At 35.9% G+C, this 17,872-nt stretch overlaps 1 protein-coding gene and 1 pseudogene across 2 annotated transcripts in view; one reads left to right on the top strand and one right to left on the bottom strand.

Moving 5' to 3' along the window:
* Positions 1 to 17,872, top strand: part of C2CD6 (C2 calcium dependent domain containing 6) — a 216,480-nt gene that overhangs the window by 47,065 nt on the left and 151,543 nt on the right. The window contains 1 exon segment of the mRNA XM_053597422.1: positions 1,791 to 1,913. Within this exon segment, the coding sequence (XP_053453397.1) occupies positions 1,791 to 1,913 (123 nt within the window).
* Positions 13,668 to 14,879, bottom strand: LOC128590177 (proteasome subunit alpha type-1-like; annotated as a pseudogene). Its single transcript, XR_008381237.1, has one exon. The product of XR_008381237.1 is annotated as a proteasome subunit alpha type-1-like (transcript).

Below are 17,872 nucleotides of genomic sequence, written 5' to 3'. Positions count from 1 at the left end.
CTCTTTGCCTTGCATTATAAATAATTCCTCTGATCTTTACTGTAGTTAATTAATTCTCTTAAACTGCATCTAATCTGTGGTTGAGTCTATAGAGTATTTTTATTCAGTTATTTTAGTTTTCATTTCTACAAGTTCTATTTGGTTCTTTGTTCAGATTTGCTAAATCATTTTTCATAGTTTCCTGTGCCAGGAATATATTTTTAGCTTATTATTATTTGTGTGTGTGTGTGTGTGTGTGTGTGTGTGACACACACAGTAAGCATAGCCTTTTAAAACTTCAGTATTTGAAGTTTTTGTGGGTTTATTTTTGCTGACTCTCACTCATGGTGCTTTGTTTCCTTGCTGGTTTAGTTAATTTTGACTGTTGTCATTGTCTCTGGAAATTTATTTGTGGGACTTCTTTGAGGTCTAGGATGAAAATAGCAGCTCTAAGGAAGATTTACATTTGCCTCTAAGGCATCTGAGACAACCACCAGTTTGGGAACACTTTAAACTGAACTCTACTTGACAGTTTTTGTTTTTGTTTTTTAAATTAAAGTCATCCTGCTTGTTTTTTTGTTTATGTTATAGTAAAATGTATTTAAAGTTTACTACATAAATCATTTTAAATGTCTGGTTTGAAAGTTGTTATACCCTCCAGTAGATGTGAATGTAGCCTGCGATTTCACTGAACAGGTGTTTGTTTACAGCTTATTTACCCCCCACCTGCTCTCTAAATTCTGCCTAGCAGAGCAATTTTTTGGCAGCCTGATATATAGGATGGGAGAAAGATTTCTGTGTTCACTGGAGCCATAGTCCTTTGGGTTCTCAGCTCTATGGGGGGAGGGTTGGGCAAGGATCTTCTCTTAAATGTCCTATGTCTTCTATCTTCTGTGTCTTTCAAGACCTTAAAAACTGTAGCTTCAGGCCACTAGATTGGGAAGTGCCCAATCTAGAATCTTGGGAACAGGAAAGCATGAGATTTTTTTCTAATTAGCAAAAGAGTGTATTAAATTTTAAAGGTTAATGGTATTATGCTACCGAGCTCAGGGTAGGGAGAGAGTTTCAAGTTTAGGCAATGTTATACAGTTTACAAAAAAATTAGAAAAGGATATTAGATATCCTTTAATATTCAATATTTAGATGACCTGTACTTGTTTAACTGGATTATTTGGGGGGCGGCGCCTGTGGCTCAGTGAGTAGGGCGCCGGACCCATATATGGAGGGTGGTGGGTTCAAACCCGGCCCCTGCCAAATTGCAACAAAAAAATAGCTGGGTGTTGTGGCAGGCGCCTGTGGTCCCAGCTACTCGGGAGGCTGAGGCAGGAGAATCGCCTGGGCCCTGGAGTTGGAGGTTGCTGTGAGCTGTGTGACGCCATCGCACTCTACCAAGGGCGATAAGGTGAGACTCTTGTCTCTACAAAAAAAAAAACAAACAAAAAAAAAACTGGATTATTTGGATTTTATATTGGGTATTGGATTACCTGATGAACTTTTTTTGGTTATTATTACCCTTTGGTAATGTAGTTTCATTAGAGTGTTGAGGATGAACTTTTATGTAAAGTTAAAAAGAGAAGCTAGGCAATGAATTTTCAAAAAAAAACTAATTGACATTAAATATAAACAAGATCTTGATTTTTGTTGATATTAAAGTATATATGACAATGAAGTTGAAAAGTTATAAAGCTAATGACATACAAAAATGAATCACTAGGTATGCAAATAATATAGTTTATAATGTATTTGTTCAGAAATTATATGTGGAATTCAGACTGAAAATTTAGTGCTTCTTTTTATATTTCAATATTAAGATTCCCAGACGTCATGATGATGAGCGGAATAATATTTGCGTGGAACTAATGCATTATGACAGTACACATAAATCACCTGTCTCATTAGGGAATGTTCAGATACATCTTTATGAAGTAATTCAGGTATGCATCACAATAATTATTTTCATCTTGGTATGCTATGTTGTCTAGTGAGTTGTCCAGTTTGTTGTGATTTATTATATCTGATGAAAGTTTTTTTGGTTATTATTGCCCTTCAAACTCATGTTGTTAGGAAACAAAGTCTCTCTTGCTTTCAGAAAAAAGAGTTGATTTATACTTGCATATGTTTTTAAAAATTATTTTCCAAAAAGTTAGTGATACAACCTAAAAGACTAAGAGCAGGGTCTTTGTTAATTAATTTTATTTATTTGTATATTTATTTATTTTAATTTATAAATAAAATATATTTCTCATGTATAGCATGATGTTTTGAATTATGTGAAATGGCTACATCAAGTTAAGCATGGTTTATTAGATTTCTGTAATGTTTTAAAATAGACTGCAAAGTGTATTAGTTGGAGGCGCAAATTTCAGTTTAGTTCTTTTATCCTTACTTCAATGGCTTACAGTTTACTATATATATGTGACTTTTAGGGGCTAGCCAAAGATTTGGGGAAAATTGCTTTCTCTTTTATAGGAGTCCTTCTTACTGTCTAGCAGCTAATTTTGTGGTTGCCCTGAGCTCAGAGTAAAGAACTAATTGATTAGTGAACAAGTATAAAAAAATGTAAAGGATTTCTAGTAATATTTTTTGTGACATACAGAAGAGTTGCCCTCAAAGGCTAATGGGGTTATATCAAAAGACAAAAGAGGCAGCTTGCAGGGACTCCTATTGGCCAATTTCAGGATAATTTGAATACAAAAAATATTATTACAACACTCTGAATAAAGAAAAAAATGAGTCGTTGGTATCTTGAAAAAAAAGAAAAAGAGGTAACATGAGAAAAAAAGGACATTTTTTAAACAAAAGAAAACCAGTTAATAAGTGCAGCAGGAATAATAGTAGTACAAATATATTTTTTTGTAACTCTTTATAATGAATAATTAATTCAAGCAAGACTTTAACAGTGTCACTAAAACTGTAGGTAAAAGATATTTGCCTGGTGCCATAGTAACAGTACATAGATTATTGCAAAGGAGGAACTCTTACTCTATAATAGAGATGTGGCAGTCACCATTTTAACCAAAAGCTTGAATTTTGCATAACTGATTAGGAATAATTTAACATTATGTACTTTTGGCAGTGATACAATATGAAGTATGCAGCATTACCTATTACTTATAGTCATCAAAAATGTTTAACCTAAATCTAAACAAGTAATATCTAGAACTAACTTCAAGTTTACAGAAATTTAGGGACATAGGCAAAAAATTAATCAATACCTTGAGGATATAATAACATAAATACAGAAAAGCTAATATTTTAAAATTTAACATTTTAATATTTAACATTTAAAATTTAACATTTCGTTTTTCAGAATTTATTTCCATTTTTTTCTTGTAAACATAAGCAGAAAAATAGAAAATATAAAAATTTTGGCGGGGTGCAGTGCCTCATTCCTCTAATCCTTACACTCTGGGAGGCCCAGGTGGGTGGATTGTCTGAGCTCAGGAGTTTGAGACCAGCCTGGGCAAGAGTGAGACCCCATCTCTACTAAAAATAGAAAAACTAGCCAGGCATTGTGGTGGGTGCCTGTAGTTCCAGTTACTCAGGAGGCTGAGGCAAAATAATCCCTTGAGCTCAAGAGTATGAGGTTGCTGTGAGCTATGACACCACTGCACTCTACCCAGGGCAACAATAACTCAACTGAAAATGCAATTATCTGAAATTGAAAATTTATTTGATGAACTTAGCAGAATGGAGATACCAGAGGAAAGACTATTTTTCTTATTAATTTCTTTAAAATTTATATGATTACCTAAAGCATATATAATACATGTAACAACCATAGCATAAAGCATAGGGAGGAGATGAGGTATAAAGAAATATATAATTGCAAGATTTTTGCATGCTCTCTGAAAGGGTACAATGTTAACTCAATAAAGCTGAAGTCTTTATGTTGCTGCCTGATTCCATCTACTCCTCCTCTTCTCTCCCCAAGAAAAGGTAATGATTATCCTAAACTTTGTATTTATTATTCCCGTGCTTTTTTTATAGCTGTACTATGTATGTACAGTTATAAAAATGTTATCATTTTAATGTTTCTAAACATAGTATTATGTAATATTACTATACGTAATTTCATTAGTTACAGCTCATTTTTTTCTTTTTGCTGCTCTTGTACTATTCCATATGGGAGTTTTTCTCTATTTGTCCATTAATTTTTTAGCTTCTTATTTTTTTATATTTAATCAACAAATAATTGTCTGTGTATATATACATACATATATATGAATTTTTTTTTTAGAGACAGAGTCTCACTTTATCATCCTTGGTAGAGTGCCATGGCATCACAGCTCACAGCAACCTCCAGTTTTTGGGCTTAGGCGATTCTCTTGCCTCAGCCTCCCGAGTAGCAGGGACTACAGGCGCCGGCCACAACACACAGCTATGTTTTTGTTGCAGTTTGGCCAGAGCCGGGTTCGAACCCGCCACCCTTGGTATATGGGACTGGCATCCTACTCACTGAGCCACAGGCACCACCCATAATTATATATATTTATAAGGTACAATGTGATTTTTCCTACCTATGTATTGCAAAAAGAGTCAATCCAGCTAATTAATACTATATTACCTCACCAGCTCATCATTTTTTATAATGAAAATGTTGAAAATCTATTTTTAGCAATTTTGAAATATATATTATTATTAGCTGTGATCACTAGACAGTGAAATAGATCACTAGAAGTTATTCCTCCAGTCCAGCTGAGATTTTGTAACCTTTGCTCAACATCTTCCCTTTTTTACCCCTAGACCAGCCATCTTTCTACTATATGTGTTTTTGAGATTGATTTTTTTATATTCCACATATAAGTGAGATCATATGGTGTTTTTCTTTCTGTACCTGGCTTATTTCACTTAGCATGTCCTCCAGTTCCATCCATGTCACAAATGACAAGTTTTATTTTAAGGCTGTATAATATTCCATTGCATATACACATCACATTTTCTTTATCCATTCATCTGTTGATGGGCTCTTAAGTTGCTTCCATATCTTGGCTATTTTGCTGAATATTGCTGAAATGAACGTGGCAGTGCAAATTATCTTGACATACGGAGTTCAATTCCTTTGGATATATACTCAGAAGTAGGATTGCTGGATCAGATGGTAATTCTATTTTTACTTTTTTTGAGGAACTGCCATACTATTTTCCAAAGTGGCTGTACAAGCTGAGTATCACTTATCCAAAAATGCTTGGGACAAGAAGTGTTTCAGATTTCTGATATTTTGCATTTTAGAATATTTGCATCTACACCATGAGTTATCTTGGGGGTTGGAGCCAAGTCTAAACATGAAATTTATTTATATTTCATATAAATAATATTTTATACACTTAGCCTGAAAGTATTTTATATAATATTTCAAATAATTTTGAACATGACACAGTTTTGACTGTGTTTTGACTGACTCATCATATGAGGCCAAGTATGGAATTTTCCATTTTGGGCATCAGTTGGCACTCAACAGAGTTTTGGATTGGAGCATTTTGGATTACAGATTTTTGGATCAGAGACGTTCAACCTGTACTAATCTACATTCCTATCAACAATATATAAGGGTTCCTTTTTCTCCACCTCCTCACAAACACTTTTATTCTCTTTTTGCTATTATCCATTTTAACAGTGGTGAAATAATATTTTAATTTGCATTTCTCAGATGATTAGAGAAGTTGAGAGGTTTTTCATATATTTATTGGCCATTTAAACATCTTTGAGAAGTGACTGTTCCCATCTTTTGCCCATTTCTTATTCCATTTTCCCCAAAACCCTTTATTAAAGAGACTATGCTTTCCCTATTGTGCGTTCTTGGTACCTTTGTCAAAAATGCATTGATTATAAAATCAATACTTGTACTGAGCTTTCTACACTGTTCCACTGATCTATATGTCTTTCAGTTTCTATGCTGTGTTTGTCTGTTTCTGAGATAATGTCTTGCTCTATTACCCAGGCTGGAGTGCAAGGGCATGATCATAGTTCACTGTAGCCTCAAATCCCTGGGCTCAAGAGATCCTCCTGCTTCAGCCTCTTGAATAGCTACAACTGTAGGCACATGCCACCATGCCCACCTAATTATTTTTTATTTTTGGTAAGATGGGGTTTTGCTATGTTGCTTAGGCTGGTCTCAAACTCCTGATCTCAAGCAATCCTCCTGCCTCAGCTTCCCAAGGTACTAGGATTACAGCATGAACTACTGTGCCCTGCCTATTTTATATTGTTTTCAGTGTACAAATCTTTCACCTCCTTGGCAAATTTATTCCTAAATATTTTATGCTTTTGATACTATTGTAAATGAGATTTTTAAAAACTTCTCTTTTGGTTTATAGAAATGCTACTGATTTTATAACCTGCAACTTTACTGAATTTCTTTATCAGTTCTAGTAGTTTTTTTTGCATAATCTTTAGGATTTTTTATGTGTAAGAGCTGTCATCAGCAAGCAGAGACAATTTTACTTCTTCCTTTCCTATGTGGATGCCCCTTCCTTCCTTCCTTCCTCCTTCTCTCCCTCCCTCCTTCTTTCCTTCACCTCTCTCTTTTTTCTTTTTCTATATTCTCAAGCTAGGACTTCCACTATTAAGGTGAAAATATAAGCAACAAGAATGGTTACCTTTGTTTTGTTCCTCTTCTTAGAGGAAAAACTTCCAACTTTTTACTGTTGACTATGAGGTTAGCAACGGGCTTTCCTAAATAGCTTGTATTGTGTTGAGGTACATTTCTTCTATACCCATTTTTTTGAGAATTTTTATCATGAGTAGATGTTGAATTTTGTCAGTGCCTTTTTTTAAATCGTTTATTGAGATCATTTGGTTTTTGTACTTCATTATGTCAACATGGTCTATCACATTTATTGATTTAAGTATGTTGAACTATCCTTGTGTCCTTGTGATAGATGCCACTTGATCATGGCAAATGCTCTTTTTAATTGAATTCGGTTTGCCTAGTATTTTGTTGAGGATTTTTGCGTTGTGTTTCTCTGAGATATTGACTTATAGTTTTCTTTTCTTGTACTCTCCTTGCCTGGATTTCTTCTGAGTAATGCTGGCCTCAGAAAAGGAGTTTGGAAGTACTTTCTCTTCTTCAACATTATGAAGGGATGGTATTATTTCTTCTTGAGGTGTTTGGTAGGATTCAGCTGTGAAGCCATTAAGTCCTGGGCTTTTTATTGATAGGAGACTTTTTATTACTGACTTATCTTTTTTACATATTATTGTTCTGCTCGTATTTTCTTTTCTTTTTTTTTTTTTTTTTTGCAGTTTTTTGGCCTGGGCTGGGTTTGAACCTGCCACCTCTGGCATATGGGGCTGGCGCCCTACTCCATTGAGCCACAGGTGCCGCCCTGCTTGTATTTTATATTTCTTACTAATTCAGTCTTGGTAGATTGTATGTTTCTAGGAATCTGTCTATTTCTTTTAAGTTATCCAGTTGGTTGGTGTTTAGTTTTCATATAGTCTCTTATGATTCGCTGAATTTCTGTTGTATCAGTTATATGTCTTTTCTTTTATTTCTGATTTTGCTTATTTGAGTCTAGCCTTTTTTGTTAGTTTAACTAAAAGTCTGTAGTTTTATTTATCTTTTCCAAAAGTCAAATTTTTCTTTTGTTGATTCTTTCTATTGTTTTTCTAGTCTCTGTTTTGTTTACTTCTACTCTAATGTTAGTTATTTTCTTCTTTCTTTTAAGTTTGGGCTTACTTTGTTCATCTTTTTCTGTAACATTAGGTTATTTTGTTTGCGATCTTCTTTTTTGATATAGACATTTAGCACTATAAACTTCCATCTCAAAACCTGTAAGTTTTAGTATGCTATGTTTTCATTTTTGTTTAAGATATTTTTAAAATTTTCCTTTTAATTTTTTCTCTGACAAATTAGTTTCTCAAGAGCATGCTATTTAATTTTCACACATTTGTGAGTTTTTCAAGATTTTTCCTGTTATCGATTTCTAATTGTGGTTATAAAAGGTACTCAACATGATTTCAGTCTTTTTAAATTTGTTAAAAATTTGTTTTGTGTTCTAACATGATCTTTTCTATAGAATGCTTTTCTATAGAATGTTTGAATGCATTTGAGAAGAATGTATATTCTGTTGCTGTTGGATGGAATGTTTTGTAAGTATTTGTTAGGTCCATTTGATCTAACATGTAGTTTAAATACAATGTTTCCTAGCTACTAGATATCTTAAATGTATTTCATATTGTTAAGACTTTTTGATGAAGTGACCCATTTATCATTATGTAATGACTTTGTCTCTTTTTACAGTTTTTAATTTAAAATGTATTATTGTATTAATGTATTAATGCAGTAATGTATTATTGTCTGGTATAAAAATAGCTACCCCCACTTCTTTTTGCCTTCCATGTAATTGGAATATCTTTCTCCATTCCTTCATCTTCAGTCTGTGGGTGTTTTTAGAGGCGAAATGCATGTCTTCTAGGCAGCGTGTGGTTAAATCTTGTGCTTTTTTCATTCAGCCACTCTCTGTCTTTATATTGTACAACTTAATCCATTTGCACTCAAAGTAATTATTAATAGATAACAACTTACTATTGCCATTTTGTTCAGTGTTTTCTGTTTAATATGTAGATTATTTGTTCCTCTCTTTTACTCTTGCTGTCTTCCTTTGTGGTTTGATGATTTTCTGTAGTGCTATGCCGTGGATCCTATTTTTTATCTTCTGTGTATCTCCTAAGAATTTTTGCTTTGAGGTTATCATAATGCTTACATAAAATATTTTATACCAAATAATAAGCTATTTTAAACTGATAACAACTTAACTTTGGTTAATTGCACAAATTTTAGACTTTCATTCTCATTATAATTTGTTTTTGATGATACATTTTGTGTCTTCTATAAATTGCATCCCTTAATAGATCATTGTACTTATAGTTGTTTTAACAGTTTTCTCTTTCAGCCTTTATTACTAGAGATATACTTCATTTTATACCACCAATATAGTATAAGAACCTTCTGGATTTGACTATATACTTTTACTAGTGAGTTTTATATCTCCTTGTATTTTCATGTTGCTAATTAACGATCTGTTACTTGAAGAACTTTTAGCATTTCTTTTGAGGCAAGTCTAATGGTAAGAAATTCCCTCAGCTTTTTCTTTTTTTGTCTGAGAAAGTTGTTTTTTTCATCTCTTCTTCATTTTTGTGGGATAGGTTTGCTGGGTATAGTATTCTTGGTTGGAAGGGTTTTTTTTTTTTTTTTAATTTTTCTTTCTTGTTTCCTAATATATCATCCCATTCCTTTCTGGCATGCAGGGTTTTTTTGTTTTTTTGTTTTTTGTTTTTTGAAAAATTTCCCGATACTCTCCTGGAGCCCTTATATATGTAACATGTTGCTTTTCCCTTGCAACTTTCAATATTCTCTCTTTGTTTCTAGCTTTTGACAATTTATTTATAATTTATCCAAGTGTGTGTTTCTTTCAATTTATTCAGTTAGGTGTTTGTTGAGCTTTCCAGGTCTGGATTTATATTTCCTTCCTCAGATTTTGGAAGTTGTCTATCATAAGTTCTTTGAGTACATTCTCTCTTTTTCTCTCTTTCTCTCCTCTCTCCCTGTTCCCTCTTTCTGGTACTCCATCAATGCATGAATTATTCTACTTGATGGTGTCCCCTAAGCCTCTTTGGCTTTTTCGTTTTTTTCTTTTTGTTTCTTAAATTGGATAACTTCTAAAGACCTGTCTTCAAGTTTACTAATACTTTCTTCTGCTTGATCTGGTCTTGCTGTCAACTCTCCCCTCCCCACCATTGCCAATTGAATTTTTAAGTTTAGTTGTTGTATTCTTAGTTATTTCATACTCTGGTACTTTTTAATATTGTTGATCACTTTGTTGACATTCTTAATTTGTTCATGCATTATTCTTATTTTGGTGAGCATCTTTATGCCTGTGCTTTTGAATTCTCTGTCAGGTATTTCATATACAGGGTGGACATAAAGTTTGTGTGCAATTTAAAATAGTTTAACATAGGGCGGCGCCTGTGGCTCAGTCGGTAAGGCGCCGGCCCCATATACCGAGGGTGGTGGGTTCAAACCTGGCCCCGGCTGAACTGCAACCAAAAAATAGCTGGGCGTTGTGGCAGGCGCCTGTAGTCCCAGCTACTCGGGAGGCTGAGGCAAGAGAATCGCTTAAGCCCAGGAGTTGGAGGTTGCTGTGAGCTGTGTGATGCCATGGCACTCTACCGAGGGTGATAAGGTGAGACTCTGTCTCTACAAAAAAAAGCCAATATGGAAAAAAAAATGAAAAAAAAATAGTTTAACATAGTAATTGTACAAGATTTTTATGGGCATCCTATATCACCATTTCATTAGGAAGCACTGGAAATTTATCTTACTCTTTTATTTGGAACATATTTCCCTGTTTCTTCAATTTCCTTGATCATCTGTGTTGATTTATGCACACTAAATAAATGTTTAGTCTGCCTGACCAGAGATTCTAGATGCCTCTAAATTATTTGTTTTCCACTCTGCTATTTTTGTTCTTAGTGGTCCCCAAGAAATTAGAGCATGTCAAGTTATGATATTGCTTTGATAGAGGTCGGATAGAATCCAGTCCCTTGGGATGAAGCTGGAGAGGTTGGGCTATTAGAAGTACTCAATCTTGATATGAGGACAATTAATGACAATTAAGTTTATGGGGGGGGGAAGCAGAAAGAGGGATGGAGAGAGGAGGGTGGGGCCTTAGTGTGTGTCACACTTAATGGGGGCAAGACATGATTGCAAGAGGGACTTTACCTAACAATTGCAATCAGTGTAACTGGCTTATTGTACCCTCAATGAATCCCCAACAATAAAAAAAAAAAAAAAAAGAAGTGTGTTCCAATCACTTCTTTCCTTGTAGAGGAGCTCAAAGCCAAAGTTTATCTCCCATTCATTCTCCCTACACTAAGAAGAAGGTTTGAGGCAGATACCTCAAACCTGCAGATACCTGCATACCTGGGAGATAGTTTCTGAAAGTTTGAATATTGAGAAGTCACCTTTTTGTCTTCTCTGGTTTTGGAGACTCAAGAATGCAAAACTTAGTCAATTCCCAGAGCCAGTCTCTCAGATGATGGCTATTAAAGTTGAGGTGCTCAATGCATGCAAAAAGTTTTTTCAGGGAGAGTCTGCAGAGATGGATTTATTGCTGGAGCAAGCCATGGAGGGAAGGTGCAGGGAGTCCCCATTGTCCTGTTTGAACAAGCAGAAATCTCACATCCAGGGTGGCACCTGTGGCTCAAAGGAGTAGGGCGCCAGCCCCATATGCTGGAGGTAGCAGGTTCAAACCCAGCCCCGGCCAAAAACTGCAAAAAAAAAAAAAAAAGAAAGAACTATCACATCCTCCTAGCAGAGAACAACTTCTTATCTGGAATTACTGCTATAGCAATTCAGGGAAGAAGACTCAGGGAGTGTGTCTTTCCCTTTCAGGCAAAGAGAGCTCGTTCACTCTCTCTCTAATGAGAAATTATAGAAATTTATTTCAGGAGCAATCCAGGGAAGGTGTGGGGAGTACCATCCTTCCTATTCTTGTTGGCTTAGGCTTCCGACTTCTTTCCATGGAGAGATGGTAGGACTAAAATGATGTCTGGGGCAAGCTGAGGTTGGGGGAGGTATAGGAAGTGCTGTTCCTGCCATTTAGGATCCAGGAGATTCATTCTTTATTCGTTATGTAGTCTTCCAGATTCTATCTTCTCAGAGATCAGAACTATAGGGAACTGCTGGAAATCACATGTGGCCAAACCTCTTCCATGGGAAGTAGCTGGGCTGAGCCCAGAGGCTGTAGCTGCTGGGAGTGCTTGCATATTTGTTTTTTGTACTCTGACGCTCTTTCTCTTTCTCTCTTCTTCTTCTTTTTTCTTTTTTTCATGCCCTGTTTTTAATATTTCTCAAGCACATTGGTTTAAGGCCTCAGTCATCTGGTAGGGATTGTAAAAGTTGGGCACTGGGGCAGTGCCTATGGCTCAGTGAGTAGGGCACTAGCCCCATATACCAAGGGTGGCAGGTTTGAACCCAGCTCAGCCAAAGTGCGACAAAAAATAGCCAGGCGTTGTGGTGGGCACCTGTAGTCCCAGTACTTTGGAGGCTGAGGCAGGAGAATTGCTTAATTCCAGGAATTGGAGGTTGCTGTGAGCTGTGACGCTACAGCACTCTACCGAGGGTGACAAAATGAGACTCTGTCTCTAAAAAAAAAAAAGGTTGGGCACTGTATGTGTAGTATGGGAGTCAATCATAATTTCAAAAGCACAATCTTAAATGCCTTAATCCCAAATGTTGAAATCCCAAAAGATCAAAATTTTGAAAATATAATTCTATCAAAAATAATAAGTTTCCTTAAAAGATATTTGCCTTTTAAAAGGAAATTTATTTGACAAACAAATAAAAACAGAACACTTATAGGCCAATTTACACAATAAAATAGACAATAACAACATACATATTTTGGCAATCATAAACACCTCATGTATACTAAAGACAGTCATTCAAGTAAACCAGTTTTGAGCAGACAAGCCAAATTCACAAATAAATAGATCACAAGGGAAATGTATAAATGCATGTCACTGTGATTGGTAATTGTGTGTAGCCAGCTTTATAACTGCTGAGCCATCCAAAATACCCTGATGGACAAGCCCTTATGAGCTTGAGATCCATAGGCATCTTCTTAAACCGTCCTTAATCTCCAGGTAAAGACAATAACAGCATAGTAGCTTTGCCTAACATGATGCCACTATCCTGTGATTGTGATTGGGGGATTTTAATCTTTTAGGTATTTAGGCTTTGGGATTTTTAACTTTTGGGTTTCAACATTTGTGATTATAGAATTTAGAATGATGTCTTTTGGGATTATGATTTAAATCCATGTGGTACAAGTTTCTTATCCTTTGGGGAAAAGGTAGAAGTTGGGGTTTCCTTCTTGAGCGTAAGGGACTGTGCTCAGGATAGGATTTGTGTGCAAATGTATTTCTACTTTTTCTACCTATTCTGTGTAGATATTTTCTCAATCATCCTGTAGTATAGAAGTTTTTGATTAGATTCTGCTTTTCTCTTGAACAGAATTGATGTGTGTGTTTACTGATGTGTCTGTGAGAGGAAAGATAGGAAGGAGCCTCCTATTCTTCCATATTGTTGACGTCCAATCTGCGCGGAAACTTCAGTTTCTTACTGTTGTGAATATTGCTGCAGGGAATTTTCTTGAACATGTCTCTAGGTTATGGAATTCTATGTCATAAGTAAAGTGACCATATAATTTACTAAAAATAGTCATCAGGGAAAGTAATTTTGGTTATTTATGGATTTTCAAGAAAAGCCTTACGATTTTAGCTTCATATTTAAGATATGCTGTCCCTGTGTAACGTTTATCAGTTCTATAGTTTCTATAAGAAAGGGTCACATAATTTTCCTTGTTGGAATTTCTCAGTTTTCCTTTGTGATCAAAACTCAGCTCCCAGAAGTACAAAGCTGACCATAAGAACTTCCATATTTTTTTGATCTGATTTCATTAGCTTGACGTTGGCTTTGAGTGATGGCCACACAATAATATTTAAGAATCTGGATATGAGCCAGTAGAGAAAGGTAAGAATTATGAGATAATAACAAAGATAATAATAAATATTTTGCACCCACTTTGTATCTAGTTCTAGTGAACCAGGTTTAATGGGAGAAAAGGTCCATGAATCAGTTTGACTCATCTTAAATAGCCAAGTAAACTTTTTTTTTTCTAGGTGAAACAATTTTATTTCAAAGTTGTCTTTAAAATCACAAAGACACTATTTTCTTCATATAAAAACATTAGTATGAAACACCTACACTTTCTAGAAAATGATTATATAGACCCTCTCAAAGAAAAATGCACCCCATTATAGTGTCAGTGAGGTTGTTTGGAAGAACCTTACATGTGGGACTGATTCCTAAAACATACCATTCCACTACCCTCCAAATTTTGGTTCAAGGATAGATTATTGTCATCAGTATGTGTCTGTATTTTTACATATTTGATAATACACATATAGAGTGGTTTATCACTTAATGTTCCATTGGTTCATCAGCTTTTTCTGCAGTTTCATTAGCAGGTTGAGCAAGCTGTGCCTTTCTCTGAGGCCTTTCTTCAAGACCTTCCAAGAATGGAGACACATCATCATCATCATCATAGATCGTAAACTCAACGTCTTTGCCAACAATTCCAATGGAAACATTCTTTGTAGTTAGGTCCTGCTCTTCAGGAAGTGTCTCCCTTAAGGCACGCAGTCCATGCTTAGCCAGTTCATTTAAATTGCACTCCATAAATTCAGACATACGTCTCTCCAAGTAAGTAGGAGCTGATTGAGAACAGGCTCCAATGGACATAGTTCAGCAGTCAAAACAGTTAGCAGATGGACAAGTTTGGAAAATGTCAGGGCCCATATCATCATAACCAGCAATAAGTAGCCCGACACCATATGGTCTCCGGCCGTATCGTTGTGTTGGTATCTGTGTCTTGCTTCCAATTAGAGATACAAGACGAGACACAGGCAGTGGTCTGTCAAATACAAATCTGGGATCCAAACACTCCTGGTGCATAAAATTACACAACAGTCTAGCATCAGCAGTAAGCCCTGCAATTGAGATACTGATATGGTTGTCAACGTGGAGAATTTTTTTCTGATGAGCTGCAAGTTCTGACTGTACCCTTTTCAACACTACCAACACTGCATGGGTTTTTGACTTTAGACAGACTGTAGGAGAACCTTGTTTAACAGCTTCCATTGCATATTCAATTTGACGAATCCTGCCCTGAGGGCTCCAATCTATAACATCATTGTCATACTGGTTGCAAAACATGGTTCCAGCATGGGCCTGGGTGTAGCCTCCTGCAAAGCCAGGAATCAGGGAGCCTAAACTTTTTTAAACTGTTATTTTCAAGTAATTTTAGATTCACATGCAGTTGAAAGGAATTATACAGAGATGTTGTGTGCTTTTTACTTAGTTTCCCCAGATGGTAACATCTTGTAAAACTGTAGTTGAATATTAAAACCAGGATACTGACATTGATACAGCCAATATACAGAATATTTCCATCTCTACAAGTATCTCTCATGTTGCCCTTTTATAGCTATACCCTCTATTATCATACACACACACACTCTTAACCCTTGGAAAGAACTAGTATATTCTCCATTTCTATAATTTTCTTATTTTAAGGATATGATACAAATAGAATCACATTAACCTTTTAGGACTGGCTTTTTAAACTCATAAGCATTCTCTGGAGTGTCTTCCAAGTTGTTTTATGTATCCATAGTTCATTCAATTTTGTTGCTGTTGAGTAGTATTTCATGGTATGAACATACCAAAGTTTATTTAACCATTTACCCATTTACCCATTGGAGGATACCTGGGTTTTTTCTAGTTTTTGGTTATTACAAGTTCTCAGTGGCGGTTCACTGTGTCCCATCTGGGTGCTACTTTTGGGTCCCATCTGGGTCACCACTTGTCAGGGCCCAGGACTGCCCAGGTCTCAGCCCGGCTTATCTATGTTCCTGATGCGGACCACTGTGCTGTCTTGCTTGGGAACAATTACCCTTAGGTGCCTGAGGACTGTTTGCCTTAGCAGAAAGGAGAGAGAGAGAAACAGTTTTCGAGGGAGAGAATGAATCTTAGCAGTCTTGGTAGAAAGATGCCATACAGATGCCCTGCGGACAGTAGAAGCGAAAGAGTCACAGTGAGCGAGTCTGTGAAAGAATAGCATGTACGCTCCCTGATTGCCTTCTCCTACACGCACCCTCTCTGACGGCCTTCTCCTGCACGCATACTCCTGACGGCCTTCTCCTGCATGCACACTCCCTGACTGCCTTCTCCTGCATGCACACTCCCTGACTGCCTTCTCCTGCATGCACACTCCCTGACTGCCTTCTCCTGCAGCTTCTTATGGACGTAATCCCGTGGCTTCTGGCACCACAGGTGTAGAGACTGCCAATCATTGATGTTCTCGTCTTGCGAGCTCTTGTGTTAGGAGAGCCAAATCCCTTCCCTATTCCCTTATCACCAACGTGTTATATTACTGAGATGTTACTGGTGTTTCTTATGATTACATAATGCTCTGAGCTTAGCTCTCGCTTCTCCCTGCCATGAGCTGTATGGTCTGCTACAATAAGTAAATCTGCTATTTATGTAGAGGATTTTGTCTGAACATAAGTGTTCATTTCTCGAATAAATTACTGAGTTCTTTGTAGTTGCATGTATAATTTTTAAAGAAACTGCCAAACTGTTTTCCAGAGTGGGTGTTCTGTTGTACATTACCACCAGAAACGTCTGATTGACCCAGTTTCTCAGTATCCTCCCCAGCATTTGGTGTTATTATTTTTTATTTTTTTTTGTAAGAAAAGATCTTTTTTATTTGAAATACAAATTAATGACTTACAAGCCTGGCTGATAAGCAGAATCACTTCTTAAAAATTATATATTGCTAGACCACCCACCCAACTCAATCTCTGAGATGGGTCCAAGTGATTTTTACTTAAATTATATTTGAAAACCATTGATTTCAATGGTCCCTGTGTCCTCAAGGAATGTACATTTAGATAAGTTATTTGGGGTGGTAGGTGAAGGGTGATCTTCATGACAACAGAGTACAAATGTAAATGGTATAGAGACAGAGAAAAGTAGGGAATTACTACTTTTCATTAACAGAAAGGCTAGAAAGACCAAACATATTAGACATATTCAAATGAAAATACAAAATGCTTTCAGAGTAAAATTAGCTTTTTTGATTATTTGTTATTTTAGATAATCAATACCATTCTATTAGCCCAGAGTATAAAAAGACTACAGTTGAAACAATATTCCACCAGTTCTCATTTCCAGATGATCCTATATTACAGAAAACAATAAGGAAAAGATATACTCAAAATGAATAAGAACTATCAACCCTATCTACATTGTGGGTATTAATCACCGACTGAAGAAGACAATTTTTTCTTTCAGGTCAAGTTTTCTCACTCCTAAAGAAAATTCTGCTAGATAATAATTATGCCACCTGCGTAGTTACATGTATGACTTTCCAAAAAGAATAAGAAAAAGAAAATAAACTACTAACAAAGGCACTGAACTAATGTGACTTGCTTTTTTTGATAACCACCAACCTTTTTTTTCCTTTAACCAGCAAAAGTCACATCAAAAGATGAAACAGAATCCAATCCAAAAAGACTGTATCCAAAAGGCACTGCTCAAACTACTGATGTGAAATGCTCAGTATGCACTCTCTTCAGTTGCCTTTCCCCAATGGATTATTTAATATTCAATGACATTTGCTGTACATTATACAAAAAGACCTGCAGGCTAGAGGGAATATAGCTTTCCACACAAGAAAACGTCAATCTGGAAAACGGATTATGACTGCATGTCCCCTGTACCCAGATCCGACATAAAACCCAAGATTCAACAATACTAATTACTACACCAAAGGACTAGACCTTCAGTAAATCCTTCTACCTAAACCCAAAGGCCAAAGCACATTCAGCAGGGGCAAAAAGAAACAGAAGATAGTATTTCCAGAAAAGACAAGTTACAAATGGGAGGAAACCTGGACTCTTTACTCACCATTTTAATATTGCTGCCAACTATAACAGATTAAAATCTGTACATGTGACAAAGTGGAAAAAAGTCCAAAATTAAACAGTTTCAGCAAAAGAACATACTAAGGATTACTACAGTTAACATGGCTACAGCAAAATCAATGGCAAACAGGGATTTTGACCACATTTACAAAGTAAAAGCATACACTGTTAATACACTTTAGATGTCTCCCAACAGAAAAAGCCATTAAATGGAGAACAAGGTGGACCTTGTACAAATTCCCTATTGCCTGAGACAAAAAAAGCAAGAATCAAATTTAGTAGACATGTAGCAGCAGAGGCACTGGTTCTGTTTGGAATTTAGCAGTTTGTATTT

The sequence above is a fragment of the Nycticebus coucang genome, chromosome 7, assembly GCF_027406575.1.
Source record: "Nycticebus coucang isolate mNycCou1 chromosome 7, mNycCou1.pri, whole genome shotgun sequence".
NCBI lineage: Eukaryota > Metazoa > Chordata > Mammalia > Primates > Lorisidae > Nycticebus > Nycticebus coucang.
This window is presented reverse-complemented; position numbering and strand designations above follow the sequence as displayed.